This window comes from Leptonotus elevatus, chromosome 6 (genome assembly GCF_054856555.1).
Source record: "Leptonotus elevatus isolate MCC_2025b chromosome 6, RoL_Lele_1.0, whole genome shotgun sequence".
Taxonomy (NCBI): Eukaryota; Metazoa; Chordata; class Actinopteri; order Syngnathiformes; family Syngnathidae; genus Leptonotus; species Leptonotus elevatus.
The window spans coordinates 18491217-18506668 of NC_141244.1; the positions used below are offsets into that span (position 1 = coordinate 18491217).

The 15452-nt window shown below is 39.2% G+C and overlaps 2 protein-coding genes and 1 long non-coding RNA gene across 3 annotated transcripts; 2 read left to right on the forward strand and 1 right to left on the reverse strand.

The window, feature by feature from the left end:
* The first annotated feature begins 381 nt into the window (after window positions 1–381).
* LOC147172444 (lysosomal thioesterase PPT2-A-like) lies at window positions 382–4902 on the forward strand. Its single transcript, XM_086079216.1, has 8 exons — window positions 382–539; window positions 1856–2009; window positions 2132–2227; window positions 2307–2414; window positions 2650–2733; window positions 3150–3234; window positions 3741–3795; window positions 4262–4902. The coding sequence occupies exons 1-8, from the start codon at window positions 411–413 to the stop codon at window positions 4403–4405; spliced, it is 855 nt and encodes a 284-aa protein (XP_085935342.1). The 5' UTR covers window positions 382–410; the 3' UTR covers window positions 4406–4902.
* On the reverse strand, window positions 3139–5726 carry LOC147172445 (uncharacterized). Its single transcript, XR_015095426.1, has 3 exons — window positions 5491–5726; window positions 3800–3872; window positions 3139–3268 (listed from the first exon to the last, which is right to left on the reverse strand). It is a non-coding gene; the product is annotated as an uncharacterized LOC147172445 (long non-coding RNA).
* On the forward strand, window positions 5490–15202 carry LOC147172446 (uncharacterized). Its single transcript, XM_086079213.1, has 12 exons — window positions 5490–5692; window positions 7215–7399; window positions 7471–7911; window positions 8602–9149; window positions 9427–9564; window positions 11088–11165; window positions 11472–11588; window positions 12750–12899; window positions 12978–13145; window positions 13993–14184; window positions 14257–14448; window positions 14681–15202. Exons 2-12 carry the CDS (start codon window positions 7228–7230, stop codon window positions 14786–14788), a joined length of 2304 nt encoding a protein of 767 aa, XP_085935339.1. The 5' UTR covers window positions 5490–5692; window positions 7215–7227; the 3' UTR covers window positions 14789–15202.
* Window positions 15203–15452: the final 250 nt, after the last annotated feature.

A 15452-nucleotide genomic window follows, 5' to 3' on the forward strand; every position in this document is an offset into this window, starting at 1 on the left:
ACGGGTTACTGCCCCCTCATGGCCAACGACGGAACAACGAAAATCACCATCAGACTTTTTCGAAGTTTGATCGAAAAAGTACGTGATGTTATAATACAATTTTACTTATTAAAATAAAGTTAAATTTTCAAAATATATGTCTTGTACATAGTTTGAATTAAAAATAATAATATAAGAAATAAGTTTTGGTATATGTCAATTTTGCTTTTATTATTTGTGTGTTTGTTTGTTTGGTTGGTTTTATTCTTTTTAGAATTTCAGTAGGTTTAAGTCGAAACCAAAATATTGACTGGCAGTGGTGACCCCACCCATCACACGCCCGTCCAAATATTGAAAAGGACCCACACAACGAATCTCCCCGCCTACTTTTGGCAATGACTTCCAAGGTGAGGACTCCGACTGCGGCTCTCATGCTTCTACTTCTGCCGGTGCTGCTGCTCACCTGGGCTCGCGTCAACGGCTACCGGCCGGTCATCATCGTGCATGGCATCTTTGACGGACCCAAGCAGTTCCAAAAGCTGGTTCTCTTCATTAATAAGGTCCGATTTTCAGATGTGTTAAATTGCAAGAAGCTCTGTCTGGCGGTGGGTGAGAGTTATGGGATTGTTGTTGTATTGCGTAAAAAAAAAAAGTCAAATGAAAAATTCCCTTAAATAATTGTTGAAATGTAAACAATTATAGTGTAAAAGTAAATGTAGCCTACATTTTATAAAACATTTATAAATGGTCTAATTATAACGACAGCTTAAGACCATATTTTATTGTTTAGTGTCATTATTTTTCTTTGTTGATTAGCTTGGTTAAGTAAAGCTTTATATTGACTCAATTTGAAGCCAAAATAAAGAATCACTGTTTTTTATTTTTGGTGTCTGTGTTTTTTAAAATTATTATTATAACAGTACATTATTTTTTTGCATGAATGAGGTGATAGACGGAAATGTGAACTTTTTGTGGCTGATACGGTGATCAATGGTCTGTCTGATCACATTCCTGATTCAATTAATTGTGCTTCTGTTTGAATCCCGCTCTACGGAGGCAAGTCAAATTGAATTTTATTCATCACATTTTACAGACAGTGTGCTTTTATGGTATACCAGAAATAGAGGACTCTATCGTAAGAAAATTAATACATTATAATGGTACTTTGACTTTCGAGTTGTTTGAGATACTAGACATCACATGGCTGCTTATTTATTTATTTACGTTTTCTTAAGTTTAGAGCAAAACATTGGAGTGATTCTTGTGACGTTCTACAACAAGCATCAGTTGTTGTTGTTTTTTAAAAGCTATTTATGCTCTTCAAGCTAGTCATTGCCATTCACAAGTGAATTATTATTATTTTTTATTAAACATAAAACAGAGAAAATTCAACTTTCTAAATTTGTAACCAATTTTACCGAAACACGTCTTACAAAAGTCCGCAAGCTTAATGCTAAAACATAATTCTAAATGGCGCACGGGCTAACCAAACTAGCTAATTATACACCTGCTTTAAGTAATAATTATACACCTTTAAATAATTAATATTGTGTGCAGCTTAATTGCGATGGTCTTCTTTGTGTTACACCATCAAATATTTGTGAATAAATCGTTGTTGTCTGATGGAATCCCTTCATGTCCAAAAATGGGCAATTTTATATTTTTGCGCAAATTGATACTGTCCCCTGAACGCACTTGACAGAAACAGAATGTCCTACTACAGCAAGTTTTATCCGAAAGGCAAAGGCCAATAAAAGCCGTCCACTGAAAATGACTATAATGCGACAAATGGAGATAACATCAAGGGGACTTAGGAGAGAACCTTGTAGGACACCACGTAAAAGCAGAATGAAAAGTGAATTACAGCTCATTGCAGACGCATCCTGGCACAGAGGTGACGGTGGTGGATATGTACAAGCACATGTCCAGTCTCAAGCCGCTATGGAAGCAGGTGCGAGATTTCCATCAGGCCATCGAGCCCATCATGAGGAAGGCTACAGATGGTGTACACCTGCTGTGTTTTTCGCAAGGTATAAAGTACAAACACACACACATGAGTCATTGTGTCATTTTATCGTTTTTTTTAATGTTATATTTTAAATATATTTTCAGTTGTCCTATTTTGCAATCTATTTTTGTGCACGTGTCTCAGGTGGTCTAATTTGTCGAGCCCTTCTCTCCACCATGCCCAACCACAACATCCACAACTTAATCGCACTGTCATCACCCCTGGCCGGCCAGTACGGAGGTCAGATAGCTAAGCACAGATCACATCACAGCATGTCCGCATCATGTCAATCTCATCTCAGCATTGTTGTCCTGCACAGAAACGGACTACCTGCATCGGGTGTTTCCCGACAGCGCGAAAGAAACGGTCTTCCTGGTTTGCTACAACAGAATGGGACAAAAAGTGTCTATTTGCCAGTACTGGAATGGTAAACAGATTATTGAGATCGGAGTTCAAACCCTTCAATGCGGATTATTCTGTAATATTTAGATGAATGAAAAGCAGATGAGATAGACTCCAGCTCATCCACAACTATAGCAAAGACGAGCACTACAGAAAAAAGACGGATGAATCTACGGCATCCCACAGAGATCATTAGTAGAAACCCTGACATTGGGATAACCATCATCAACTTGAATAATAATTGTGCACATTTTCCACAGACCCTCACCACAGGTCCAGTTACTTGAAGAACAACAAGTTTCTCCCATTGCTCAATGGTGACACACCCCACATCAACAAGACATGTAAGTGCAACTTTACACAATTCACATTTCTTGAAGTTGTACTAATGCATACAAAACACACAATGGCATTTCCTACTCATTAATCAAATATTTTTCAGTGCACTTAATAGTCCTCTACATACACTAATGCACTTAACCGACTGTATTTAGCAGTTTAATTATTCAACACAAACAAACCTCCTTCACATATGGCTCACTGATATTCATGCCAAGCTGTGGGAGTTCACTCTATATAGTTGACTAAAAATTATGCTAAAAATGATGATGTACTGATAAGGGATATGGGAATGAGTGATTCCATTGTATATATAATATTGTGATGATAAAAAAAAAAAAAAAAAAATAATAATAATAATAATAATAATAATAATAATAATAATAATAATAATAATAATAATAATATACCTCTATCTCAGACTGGAGGGAGAACTTCCTGCGCATCAAGAAGCTGGTGTTGATTGGCGGACCGGACGACGGCGTTATCACTCCATGGCAGTCAAGGTTTGCCACTTGTCGCTTCCATTGGGATTATCCTCTAATAATTACAGAGATATGCAGACTGGAAACATTTGTGTTTGATATCAATAGAAGAATATATGAGAACAAATTTGTATTTCAGCATCATTTAAAAAACACATAACAGGAACAGAACTGGTCACCATGAGGTTGAAATGAAATTTCACATTTTAATGTCAAATGGTTTTAGGCGAAATTAAAGGAATGGGCCTCACTGTTCTAATACTTTTTTGCTTTTTAACAAAAGTTGACTCTGGGATGACAAAGATACATTAATATGATTGACTGCATTAAGCTTCTCTCATTTAAAAGCGCAATAATAATACACAGTCCAAATATTTTTCATGATGTCTCAAACCAAAACCACTTGGTGACAATAAAGAGGATGTTAGACAACAGCTGCCATTTCCCAAAATAAAGCAATGCTTAGCTGTGGAATTCAGAGGTTAAAATGTTAATGCTCATTTCCTTTTTTTTTTTCTTCCCCTCAGCCACTTTGGATTCTATGACAGCAAAGAGCATGTTGTGGATATGAGGAACCAAGAGGTACCTGTGCTTTGACTTTGGAGTTTCATTTCACTGTTCCATGTCCCCAACCTCCACCTCTGCCTGTACAGAAAATTCTACCAAACAAGGGTGGCTTATACATAAGTCTGAAAGTCATAAGTCAGAGTACAACAATATGCAATAATGCAAAGAAATTTGTAGCTTTATCGCTTTTTCATTTTTTATGAAACTAATTATTTGTAAACATATGGACTGCACTTTTTGAGTACTGAACCTATTTAGAGACTATATTAATAGACATGAAAAAAATAATATTTTATACGGCAATGTTATGTAGTTTGGTTAAACAAAACATATGATTCTCTTTGTGTTAGGTTTAATTTGACAGTAAACTTTAACTGGCAGTGGCAACAGATTGAAGCAAGCACTTTCAAAGTATTGTTCACTGTGTTTGAATGTTTTGTGACTTTTGCCATTTTGCATGTGAATTTGTCCCTGTGAACAGTTTTACAGGAATGACACCTTCGGACTGAAGACGTTGAGCGCTCGTGGCGACCTATCAACGTGCCTCCGCCCCGGCGTCAAACACACGCACTGGCACTCCAACTTCACCGTGTTCATCGACTGCATCGAGAAGTGGCTCACTTGAACGGAGACAGCTGGTACTATGGAAAGCTGTTTGAGAATGTATTTAATATATTTAATAGGCAGCTTTAGGTTCATGTACTAGTATGCTCTTTGTCCTCACTTGTAGGCCAGTTCAGCGCATAAGTAAGATGTGGAATACACGCTCAAATGGCTTTCCATAGGGGATAAGCATCCAGCAATCAATGGATGCGTTGATGATACTGCAGTAAAAAGGGGAGGAAAATGAAAATGAAAATTGCTGTCAGTATTGCTGGCATTTTTTTGTATTAAGAAAAAAAAATAGTGCTGTAATTCCTTGTACATATAAATTCGACAGTGATTTCTTCCTAAATGTGTATTTGGAAAAATGAGGATTTTAGAATGTTGTGAACATGTTACATTTTACTCTGTGTACTTTTTTACAGGACAAAAACAATGACGTTTTCTTACTGTTAGATTTTTAATGATAATATTAAAATGATCATATTAAATGCCCATTTCCTAACAGTATATGTTTGGTTTCCCATCTTCTTTAGCCTATAGCTTCAAAAGTTATTTGTTTTTCCACCAATCTCTATGTTGGCAATGGTTACACCTTTAGTTTTCATGATAAAAATACAGTCACTCATTTGCCATGTCATCTGGATTTTTTTTTATACTGTAAATACATACATGATAGATAGATAGATAGATAGATAGATAGATAGATAGATAGATAGATAGATAGATAGATAGATAGATAGATAGATAGATAGATAGATAGATAGATAGATAGATAGATAGATAGATAGATAGATGCATTGATAACCGCGCTCTTACTGCCATCTAGCGGATATAATGAAAAACTAGTTGAGAAAAAAAAAACGCAGTAAACGCCAAGTCAATCAGTGACGTCACATACGGTGCCTTGCCTTTTTCGCTTTTATTTGAATTTATTTTGGAGGGGAGGGACTTAGATTTATGACCAGCTTAAACCCGGGTTTAACATTATGTTCAAGGCATAAAATATTAAAAATAAATTAAGGATTCAATATTTTAACCTCTTCGCTGGCACGAGTGCCCCACAGCCAGGTAAGTTTGGTGACGTAATCACAAGGTGACACCCACCACCTCTCCTCCTCCGCGGCGCTGTGAGTCGAACTGAGCTGCTTCGCTTCACTCAAAGCAGTGGTGGAGATTTTTTTCTCTCTTCGCCAGGAGGCTGCTAGTTTTATGGCTGCTCTTCGTTTAATAAGTCACTCGGGGTGAAGACGCTTCTTCGTCCGACGGACTTTTCCCCGACCAAGCGGAGCGTGCGTCAGCTTTAAAGGTAAAGTTAGGTTTGTTGAACAGGAACACTTGTCTTGTAAAGGTAACGACGTGGCTCTAGTTTGTCGCGCGCACGGTGCATTCATGTACTCTAGGAAGAAGCGGGACAGCCTTCACTCGACAGTTGTTTTCTGTCAAAGGTTTGTGTGACTGTCTGAGTCGGTTTCAATTTGGGATTATATCTGCACTGTAAGGCAGAAGAATAATCGTTTAAAGCGGTACAAGTGGCAGTGTGGGTGAAAGTGTCTAGGCGACCAAACTTCCGCAGCGTGAAGGGGGGAAAAGTTGACTTGACGGACACTTCACGGAGTGTCCGCGTGGGCAAAAGTCGACGTGTCGCGACTTAACAACTCGTGACTCTGAAGGGGGAATCCGGCGTTTCGTAAGTCTTTAGCTATATATCGATCAAAGGATCAGTAATGAATGGCAATCAATGGAACCCTACGTAAAAGATGCTACTTTCGTTCTTATTTTGAAATGCCGTTCGTCACTTCCGCCTTTCGACTGGTGTAGACTTGTTACTTTTAAAAATAATTCATAAAGTACTTTGAGTTACTCATTGGTACTGTCTGTACCAATTATTTTTGCATAACAAAGCAGCAGTGTGTTTGCATTTATTTCATGGCTGCAACTAACGATTATTTTAACTAATTCATTGCCGTTGAGAGTTAAAGATGCCAAGTATACATAAATTGCGAATTTGTAATGAATTAGATTCGAATAATATTTGACTAAACACGAGGATAATTAATCTACTTTCTTAGAGGACTTCAGATACTTGACAATATTTACTGTTGAGAAGTTTAAATTCTGAGGATATGGCCAAGGCCTCCAAACGATTATTCATTTTTTCGTATCATATTAATCGTAATTTTTTTTGTGTTAAAAAAATTCTAATTGATTAGTTGTTGATTTAATGGATTAACAGTTGTACCTCTAGTGTATTTCACTTAAACTGAGTGAGTCCACTAGCATAAGTCATTGAGTGAACAATTCAACCTTACCGAATAATCTTTGTGTGCACAGAATCAGCAGAATCTTAAGCTTCTGCAGACTCGAGTCAGTGAACGAAATCGTACACATTGTTTCTGAAAAGACCGCTACCTCAATCAGTGAGTGAACCGATTCGTCGGAATCATCGGATTCGGTTGACTGAATCATCGGATTCGGTTAACTTGAATCAGTTAAACAAAATACCAGTACTGTCATTAAATAAGATGATTCCTCTGAATCAGTAAATTCACTTGCCTGAGTTATTGAGTAATTCAACTGAATCATCTGAGTCTGCTGTGTTTCTGGTGAGGTGGCTAACTCAAGTCGGTGCAAGAACCGAATTATCCAAGTCTGCTAAGTCTAGTCAGCAAACCAAATCATCTGTCCAAGTGTCCATGGTCTTTGTGGTTTGTCCAATAACTGGAGTCAGTGACTGAAAGGATTCAACTGAATCATCTGAATATTCTATGTTTTGGTTGAGCCTAACTTGAGCCAGTGAACCAAATCATGAGAATCTTTTGTGTATTTAGAACGGCTGCCAGGATGTCGTCCCGAGGTCCAAATGACTTGTGTGTGATATGCGGAGGAGTTCTTCAGGGTAACCAAAGGCGTTGGCTGTTTGGGGGCCAGCAGAAGAAGTCTAGTCAGCTTCAGACCCCCACAAGGTCCCTGAAAGGAGAAAGCCTGTCAGGGTCTTCGCCAAGCAGTCCCTGGGGTGAGTTTTTCTTCTTCTTTTCAATTTAGGTCACTTGAGTGACAGCGTGTGTGTGTGTGTGACCCCCACAGGCAGCATGTCATCCCTGGTCTCGTCCTCTTCCCTGTCCAAGTCCCACCTGTCCCTCAGCTCTTTGTCCAAATCATTGGACGCCCTGTCAGTTCTGACACACATCCTGGGCAGACCGGTGCAGCGCAGCGCCGGCCGCGGGGAGTTTGTGTGCGGCAAGTGCAGCGGCGTCCTGGAGCGCATCTTCAAATTTGACACGGTCATCGCCAGGGTGAAGGCGCTGTCCTCGGAGAGGCTCAACAAGCTGATTCAGGAGCGAGACAGCATCCGGCGTTGGGTGCGAAGCAACTACGTCCACAGGCACCCCCAGGAGCAGGATGAGGAGGCGGGCGGAGACGAGGACAAGGACGACTACAGGGACATGCTGAAGGACAACATGGCTCTGGCCGAGTACGAGTGTTGGTCAGAAAAGTGGGACACATGTCCTTACTTTATACGAACAGGTAATGGTTTTATAAGTGACATTTTGGATCGAGACCATAATTTCTGCTCCAAAGCCTCATGTGAAATCTTATTTGAAATTTGAAACTTTTATATTTATTTGAAACCATGACCTAAGATTGAAGCCTTAGTTTGAAATCCTAACCCTGTCTTGAAACCTCAGTCCGATTTTGCAAGCATAACCCTAAATTAAAACCCCAATTTGAGACCCAAACTAAATTTGAAGGCCTGATTTGAGACCCTAATCTTGTGTTGAAACAATAATTTTAATCTCTAACCATAATCTAAAGCCCCAATTTGAAACCCTACCCTTGCTTGAAACCATAAACTTTCACTTGAAGCCCTAATCATATCTTGAAACTGTAATTCCTACTTAAAACATTAACTGCTGTTTAAAAAAACTAATTCCGAAAACCAAATTTTGTTTTGAAACCCTAATCCTAATTAGAAATCCGAACACAGGCTTTAAAGCCAAGTACTAACCCTATCTTGAAACCCGAATTTTAAGATCTAATCCTAATTTGAAGTTTTAACCCTGGCTTGAAACTCTTAATTTCAAACACTAACCTAATTTCATACCCTAATTCCTGTTTGAAAACTTAACTGCAGCCTAAATCTCTAGTTTGAAATGTTAACCCTAATTTTAAACTTGGAAATCTTAAAGCCTATTTGTTCGTTTATGCGCCCTGCAGGTAAAAGGTGCCGAAAGGGTCAAAACTGCGAAGGCTGTGACTCTCTGCGCGTGTCCGACTCCGATTACGAGTCAGTGTGCGGAGTTCCACGCCGAATGCCGTACCAGGCCTTCTCTCCTCTGCCTCTGTCCCGGGATAAATCCCAGAGCATGCCGCTCCACTGGCACAGAATCCAGTCCACCTGCTCCAGTCCCGCCTCGTTGACAGCCTCCACCTTTTCCCTGAGGACGCAATCCGTCCAGTCTATGGACTCCCTGGATGACAGCGATCCGTTCGACTCGCCCGGCGACCAATCGGTCACTCCATCACTCCTCAGGGAGCTCCGGCATCTGGGAGGGAGGCCGGTCCGCTCTCCGGCCGGGAGCAAAATTCCCGTCCTGGCCGGGAGGAGCAAGAGGAGAAGTTCTAGTGAGATGACGTCCCCTGTGGTGAGCAGGAGCCTGAGTTTTGGGGAGAATGGAGATCACCGCCACGAAGAAGAAAAGGAGGAGGATGATGATGATGTTCTGATGGAGATGAAGGATGAGTTCATGCCGCTGCATCAGCAGGTGGGTCAAGTCAGTCTTCCTGCTTGTTGGAGGTAATTCACACATTTTTTAGAGGAAATGTTTTGTAACTTATTAAAAATTGCTTTTCTTATTTCCTTTCTGAAAGTAGGCAACAAAATGTATTTTAAAAGTTGTGTGCAAAGTGTCACAAGTTCAAATGTTTTTCTGAGGTGATCACCTTCTTCAACGTCAAATATTTACACAGTTTGTTGCCTCCTAGAAGAGCCGAGCTGCTGCGTGCCCGTCTGTTTAAACACTGAATTATTTGTCCAAGCAGAGCGCCTCTCGCAGGCTCCATCAAGTGATCAGGCATCTGCGAGGACAGCTCGACCAGGCTGAGTCACGCGTCAGGTCCCTTGAGGCCCAGCTAGAACCCAGAACACCCCAGGATGACTGTGTTAAGGACTGGAAGCATGTAAGCACTCATAATAAAGGTTTTGATTTCTGCCTTGAAACCCTAATATTAATATTTAATACTGGTTTGAACCCTTAACTCGGGATTGAAACTTCGAACCCTAATGTGAGACCCTAACGCCAACTTGAAATCTTAACACAGGATTGAAACACACACCCCGCCATGAAACCTTTATTTGAAACCCTAACTTCAGATTCTATCATTTACTTGAAACACAAATACAGGCTTTCGAACAATAAGACTTGAAACCTAAACCCAGGTTTTAAACCCTTATTTGAGAAACTAACCAATTTGAAACCTTAACCCAGATTGAAAACCCTCATTTGAAACTGTAATCCAGGATTGAAACATTATCCCTGGTTTTACTCCTTAACCTTTGCTTGAAGCCTTAATTAGAAACCTCAAACCTGATCAAAAGTAAACCCTAATTTGAAACCCCAATGTTTGCTTCAAACCTAAATTTGAAAACCTAACCCTTATTTGAAACCATATAACACAGGCTTCAAACCCGAATTATGAACCCTAACTTGAACTAATCCTGGCGTCAAACCCAAATTTAAAGCCTTAGCAATTAGTTGAAACCCTCATGCAGGCTTGTCGCTCTAATTTGAAACCCTATCATTTACTTGAAGGTCTCATTTGGAACCCTAGCCTTTGCTTGAAACCCTACGTTGAAACACTAACTTTCGTTTAAAAGCCTAATACTGGTTTCAAATCAGTTTCAAGTATTTATGAAATGGACACTTCATTAGGTACACCAACATTCTAACCGTATACACTACAATGCATATTTCTACATCTTAAGATCAGGTAGGTGTGCTCAATTGATTAGCAGGTTATTATACAACACAGCAGCCGGCCCAGTTAGTGTGTTGTTGATACAGGCACACAAGTACACAATATAAAGGAATGAAAGGCGTGGGCACTGTGTGTTTTGCCTCTAGAAAGGTGCACCGCCCTTTTTTGCTCATTTATAGATGCAGACCACACGCACACACACACGCACACACACACTGGTGGAATCCTGGCAGACTAGTAGTTTGCCCTGAGCTGATTATGACAATAGATTATCTGCGACTGTCAGTTGGGGGGAAAAAAAAATCATAAGGAACGCGTGTTAATAGACACAAACGTGTTTAAACAAGTTACCTCATCGCTTTCGTTTGCATGCGCATTTGCAACTTTATGAATTTCTTTATTTTGTATTTAAAAAGATGTCAAAAGTCAAAGTAGCATGTAAATGTTAACTCTTTCACGCAGGGATCCTGATCACATAATGAGAGGGTGTCGGTACCCTAATCGTGGTTTGAAACCCAGATGGTGACCTGAATCTCTATTACTAGCTTCCAACTCTTAATTTGAAAACCATAACCTCGATTTGAAGCTACTCCCTGCTTTAAATCCTAATGTTGGTTTCAAACCCTAATTTGAAACCCTGACCCTGGCTTGAGATGCCCTGCATATGGACTGGGCTGCTCATTGTCTAACCTTGCCAACGACATTTTCATTCTGGTTCCCTTCAGATTGTGCGTGAGGAGGACGGCGCCTCCCTGCTGCCCGACCTTGCTCGCTCCCTGCACAGTCGGGATCGGCTCATCCAGGTGAGAGATAATGTGGACAGACAGACGCTAAACTCTCTGGAATGTTGTTGGTCTGTGTGCCCGCCAGCCTCTTCCTACATGCTGGAACATCGAAGTACTGTTGTTATTAAATAGCAAAAACAAAATCATTGCTTATCTGCTATAAGCCTGATATTTCACTAAAACATATATTTCACTATATAATGATGATATACTGAATGAATGATTTACTCCGAGCACAGGCAGAGATGGCTCCAGCATGTCGACAGCCTGATTTGTTTATCATGTTCCTCATTTTGTGTGTGTCTGTGCTGTCATTGTCCTCAGGAGTGCATGAGTGTGATCAAAAGAATGTGTGTGGAGGGCGGAGGAAAAAGCCAGTTAGCAGATGAGGTTGCCAACAAACTCGGCGAGAACCTGGAAGAAATTGTCAATGACAACAAGGTTAGTGGACCTGATGGATAAATATTGAACATCGCATCCCCAAAACATTCATTAGAGCATCCTGGAGATTTATTTTAAATAAATCATTTAACACCAGTTTCACCAGTCAACACGATATTGGGTTGGTAGGACATAAGAAAAATCCCAAGCAGCAATGCCTGAAATTGAACTGGAAGAAGACATTTTGGTTTGAAGAAGACATTTTGGGCAGAGTATGGCATCATAGTTTGGTGACCTTTTTGAGGATTCATGGAAAAGTAATAAAAATAAAAATGAAAAACAGAAATACCATATCTTTGCCCAAGTCATTTTTTTTGCAAAAAATATTTTTTTTGCCTAGATCATCTCCTCATGATGCAAATGGTTAATTTTTTGGTGTTTCCTAACAAATCTGAAAAAATTACATAGCCGATTATTTTAAGAAGGTCTCAATCATAACTTGACACACGAAAAAAATCACTTGAAGGCTGACATTTTTGTTTGAAGCAACCATTTTGGACAAAATATAGGGCTTGTATTTGGGAAAGTTAAAAAACAACAACGTCAGCTTTACACAAGAAATTATTGTTGGTGGGCATGTCTACCGTAACAGAATGTGGTACACTGATGGAAAAAAGGACCTAGGGCTGCTCGATTATGAAGAAAATATTAACGACTATTTTGGTAATAATTTAAATCACGATCATGACGATCATTTATTTTTTGGTACAAAACAAGAAAATGTTTAATCGTAAAAAAATATTAAGACAAAATAAAATTCTTTGAAACACTAGAATTATGCAAGTTCCTTTTGGATGAATAAAAGAAAAAGTTATTTATAAAAAAAAAAAAAAAGTACAAATGTATCAATTTAAACAACTTAGAATTAGTATTAATCATCCTTTTTTTTTTTTGCGACGATTATGCTGATTTTGTAATTGTGGGTAATTGAATTTTGATTAATTGCACTGCCTTACAAGGACCTATGCCTGTAATTGAACAGGAAGTAAGCCATTTTGGTTTTAAACAGCCATTTTAGACAATCTTCAGGGCTCTATTCATGTGTTGATTAAAGTAGAAATCATCTCCTTGGCAGTAATAGCAATTAAAAAATGCTACTTAAGCACACACTCATGTGAAATATTACACTATATGTGTCTATTGTCTATACTCTTCACACAGGTTGCCATGGAGAGTTTGATGCGCGAGTTGGCGGAGAAAGGAAGGCATCTTGAGGAAGAGGTGACTTCCTTGAAAAAGGCGGCAGGAGATCGCGAAAAAGACCTGGAGACACTCAACATGGTGCTGCAGTGCAACCAGGACATCATAGACGTACGCTCATTTTTGACACATTGGGGGAAAGTTTGCATTTCACTGTTCAAGCTATGTGCATGGACGTTGTCCCTGCAGGAACTGCGTGCGGCCCTGGGTGAGAAACAGCGCCTCCTGCAGGAGTTGGAGAAGGAGAGGGAGGTGTGGAAGCAGAGGGACCGGGCCCTTGCGGCCACCATGCACGAGAAGGACGAAGTGGTCCGCGTCCTCAAGGTGGAGCTGGAGAGCTGTATGGAAGATATTCAGGTACAGATAGACAAAAAAGTAGTATGAATAAATCTAACTTTATTTATAGTAGCTTAGTTGTACATGTTTTTTGGTTTACTTTTTAAAATATTTAATTATTTTTTTATAAACATCCACTGATTGATAATAGTCAAGTTTTTGATGAATTGTTATAAACAAAATTAAAAAAAGAAATTAAATTATTAGTGCATTTCTTTTGTCTGTTATTTCCTTTAACTTCTTTCATATTGATAAAATTATTTTTTATTTTTTATTTATAGCGTATATGCAAGTGATTATTTGACATTAGTTCCAACCCACATAATTTCCCCCCATAAATTAGTCTCATATTGATTATATAATTAATGGAAGTAAATGACAAAATACAATATTAATGCATTTTGTTTTATTTATATTTTAAAATTCTTAATGTACAATCATTTCCTTTGAAAATATGAATAAAAACATTTTCTTCCCTTAAAAAAATAAAAAATTAAACAGGAATGTACACATAATAACAGAAAGAAATGTAAATGTATTTCTTTTAATAATATTAAAATTAATTAAGGAGCGCAAATTTAAAAACCTTTAGAGAAATGAGAAAAAAAAATTGTATTTTCTTTGCTAAGTTACAAATCATTATACCATTGCTTTTTTTTTACCATTGTATATTTTGAATAATTAAAGTTAATCTGTACACTGCTGACGAATATGAAAATGCATTGCTGCGTGAAGAAAAAAGGGATTAAAACCTGAGATTTTTATATTACATTTATATGGTTTGTTTTACACTCGATGTAAGATAACACAATTGTCCTTGAGACACCTTCTGTAATCATTAACTGGCAACCATTTTACATTCTCCTAGGCTCTGTCCGACTCCGTTATTGGCCAAGGCTTGGAGGGGGGCGGGGCAGAGGCATCCCTGGCCTCCCAGCTCCGGGACAAGCAAAGTCGCCTGGCGGCCATGTTAGAGGAAAGAGAGTCACAGAGTGCCACCTTATGCCAGGAGGTCACCAAACTCACCGCCGCCCTGCAGGAGTATCAGCATGTCGTTCAGGTGCGAGAAACGGGGTCCTTCAGAAAACGATGATTTCACCTGTGTGGGTTTTAATCGAAATGTGATGAACAGAGTCAGCAGGAGAGTTACGACCGGACGACGTCGGCTCTGACCGCCCGGCTGACTGATGCTAAGCGGGCGCTGCGTAACGAAGAGCAGCGCAGGAAGGAGGCGGAGAGAATGCGACACAACCAGCGAGAGGACGGAGAGAGGGCCGACAGGAAGCTGAGAGACAGTCTGGAGAAGAGGGACCGACTCATACAGGTAATCTATATTTTATACAGTGCAACATGATAGTTCCGCTAAAAACAACAACAACCATATCTAGTGATTATAATTTTGTTTAGCTTGACATTAAACTTAATTGGCCAAACATTTGAGTTTTCGTCATCGCGCGTGACCAGTTTGATGACTCTCCATGAAACCTTGAACATTTTAAAGCAGCCATTTTAGACTTACGCCAAGGTGCAATAATGAAAGTCTTTCCCCTTGGTAGCAAATTCTGCAGGATGCTGAGGACCGCGACCGTCAGGTGGAAGAGCTTCAGCACAACCTGCAGAAGAAACGAGACGAGTTCATGTCGGCTGTCAAACATGCGCTGTGAGCGGCGTGGAAGCTACCAGAAAAGATGTTGCACTTTTAGAGTGGTACTACTTGTTGTTGTGGTGTGTATTTAGTTGTATTTATCTCCACAGGTTTGCACTTTTTCCTGCCAGATTCGGGTACAACTTGTAGCTAGCGAGTCAGCCAATATGGAGACGTTTGATTTAGAAAATTAGCACATCATTGCTATTTAATTTTCAATACTACTTTCTATGGATGGTCATCAAATCAGCTTTTTTTGGGTTTAGAGTTAGGCAACAAAATTAGCTTTTTAAAACGCAAATTTGATCCTCTGTGTCTATAATTGGCATGTTTCTGCAGGGCAATTTTTTTCTATGTTCCTTCTCGTATGAATGTAATGTCTGGGAAGATAGTTAATTGTTTTGCTCAAGAGAATTAAACACTCTGATCCAAATGTCTCAAATTTTTTCATTCTGTGTTTTGGAGATGAAATATTAACTTGAAGTTCCTCAATATGACACCATTGTCCAAACTGTCCAACCACCAAGCAGCTTGTCTTGTTTCTTTCAAGATCGTTGCTATGATCACTGTAAAAAAGGGGGGGAAAAAATTCAGCCTTTATGTTACTGTAACTTAAGTTTATATTACGTTTTTACACTTTTTAATACATGTTTTCAGTTAATATATGTTCAAAAGTAAACAAT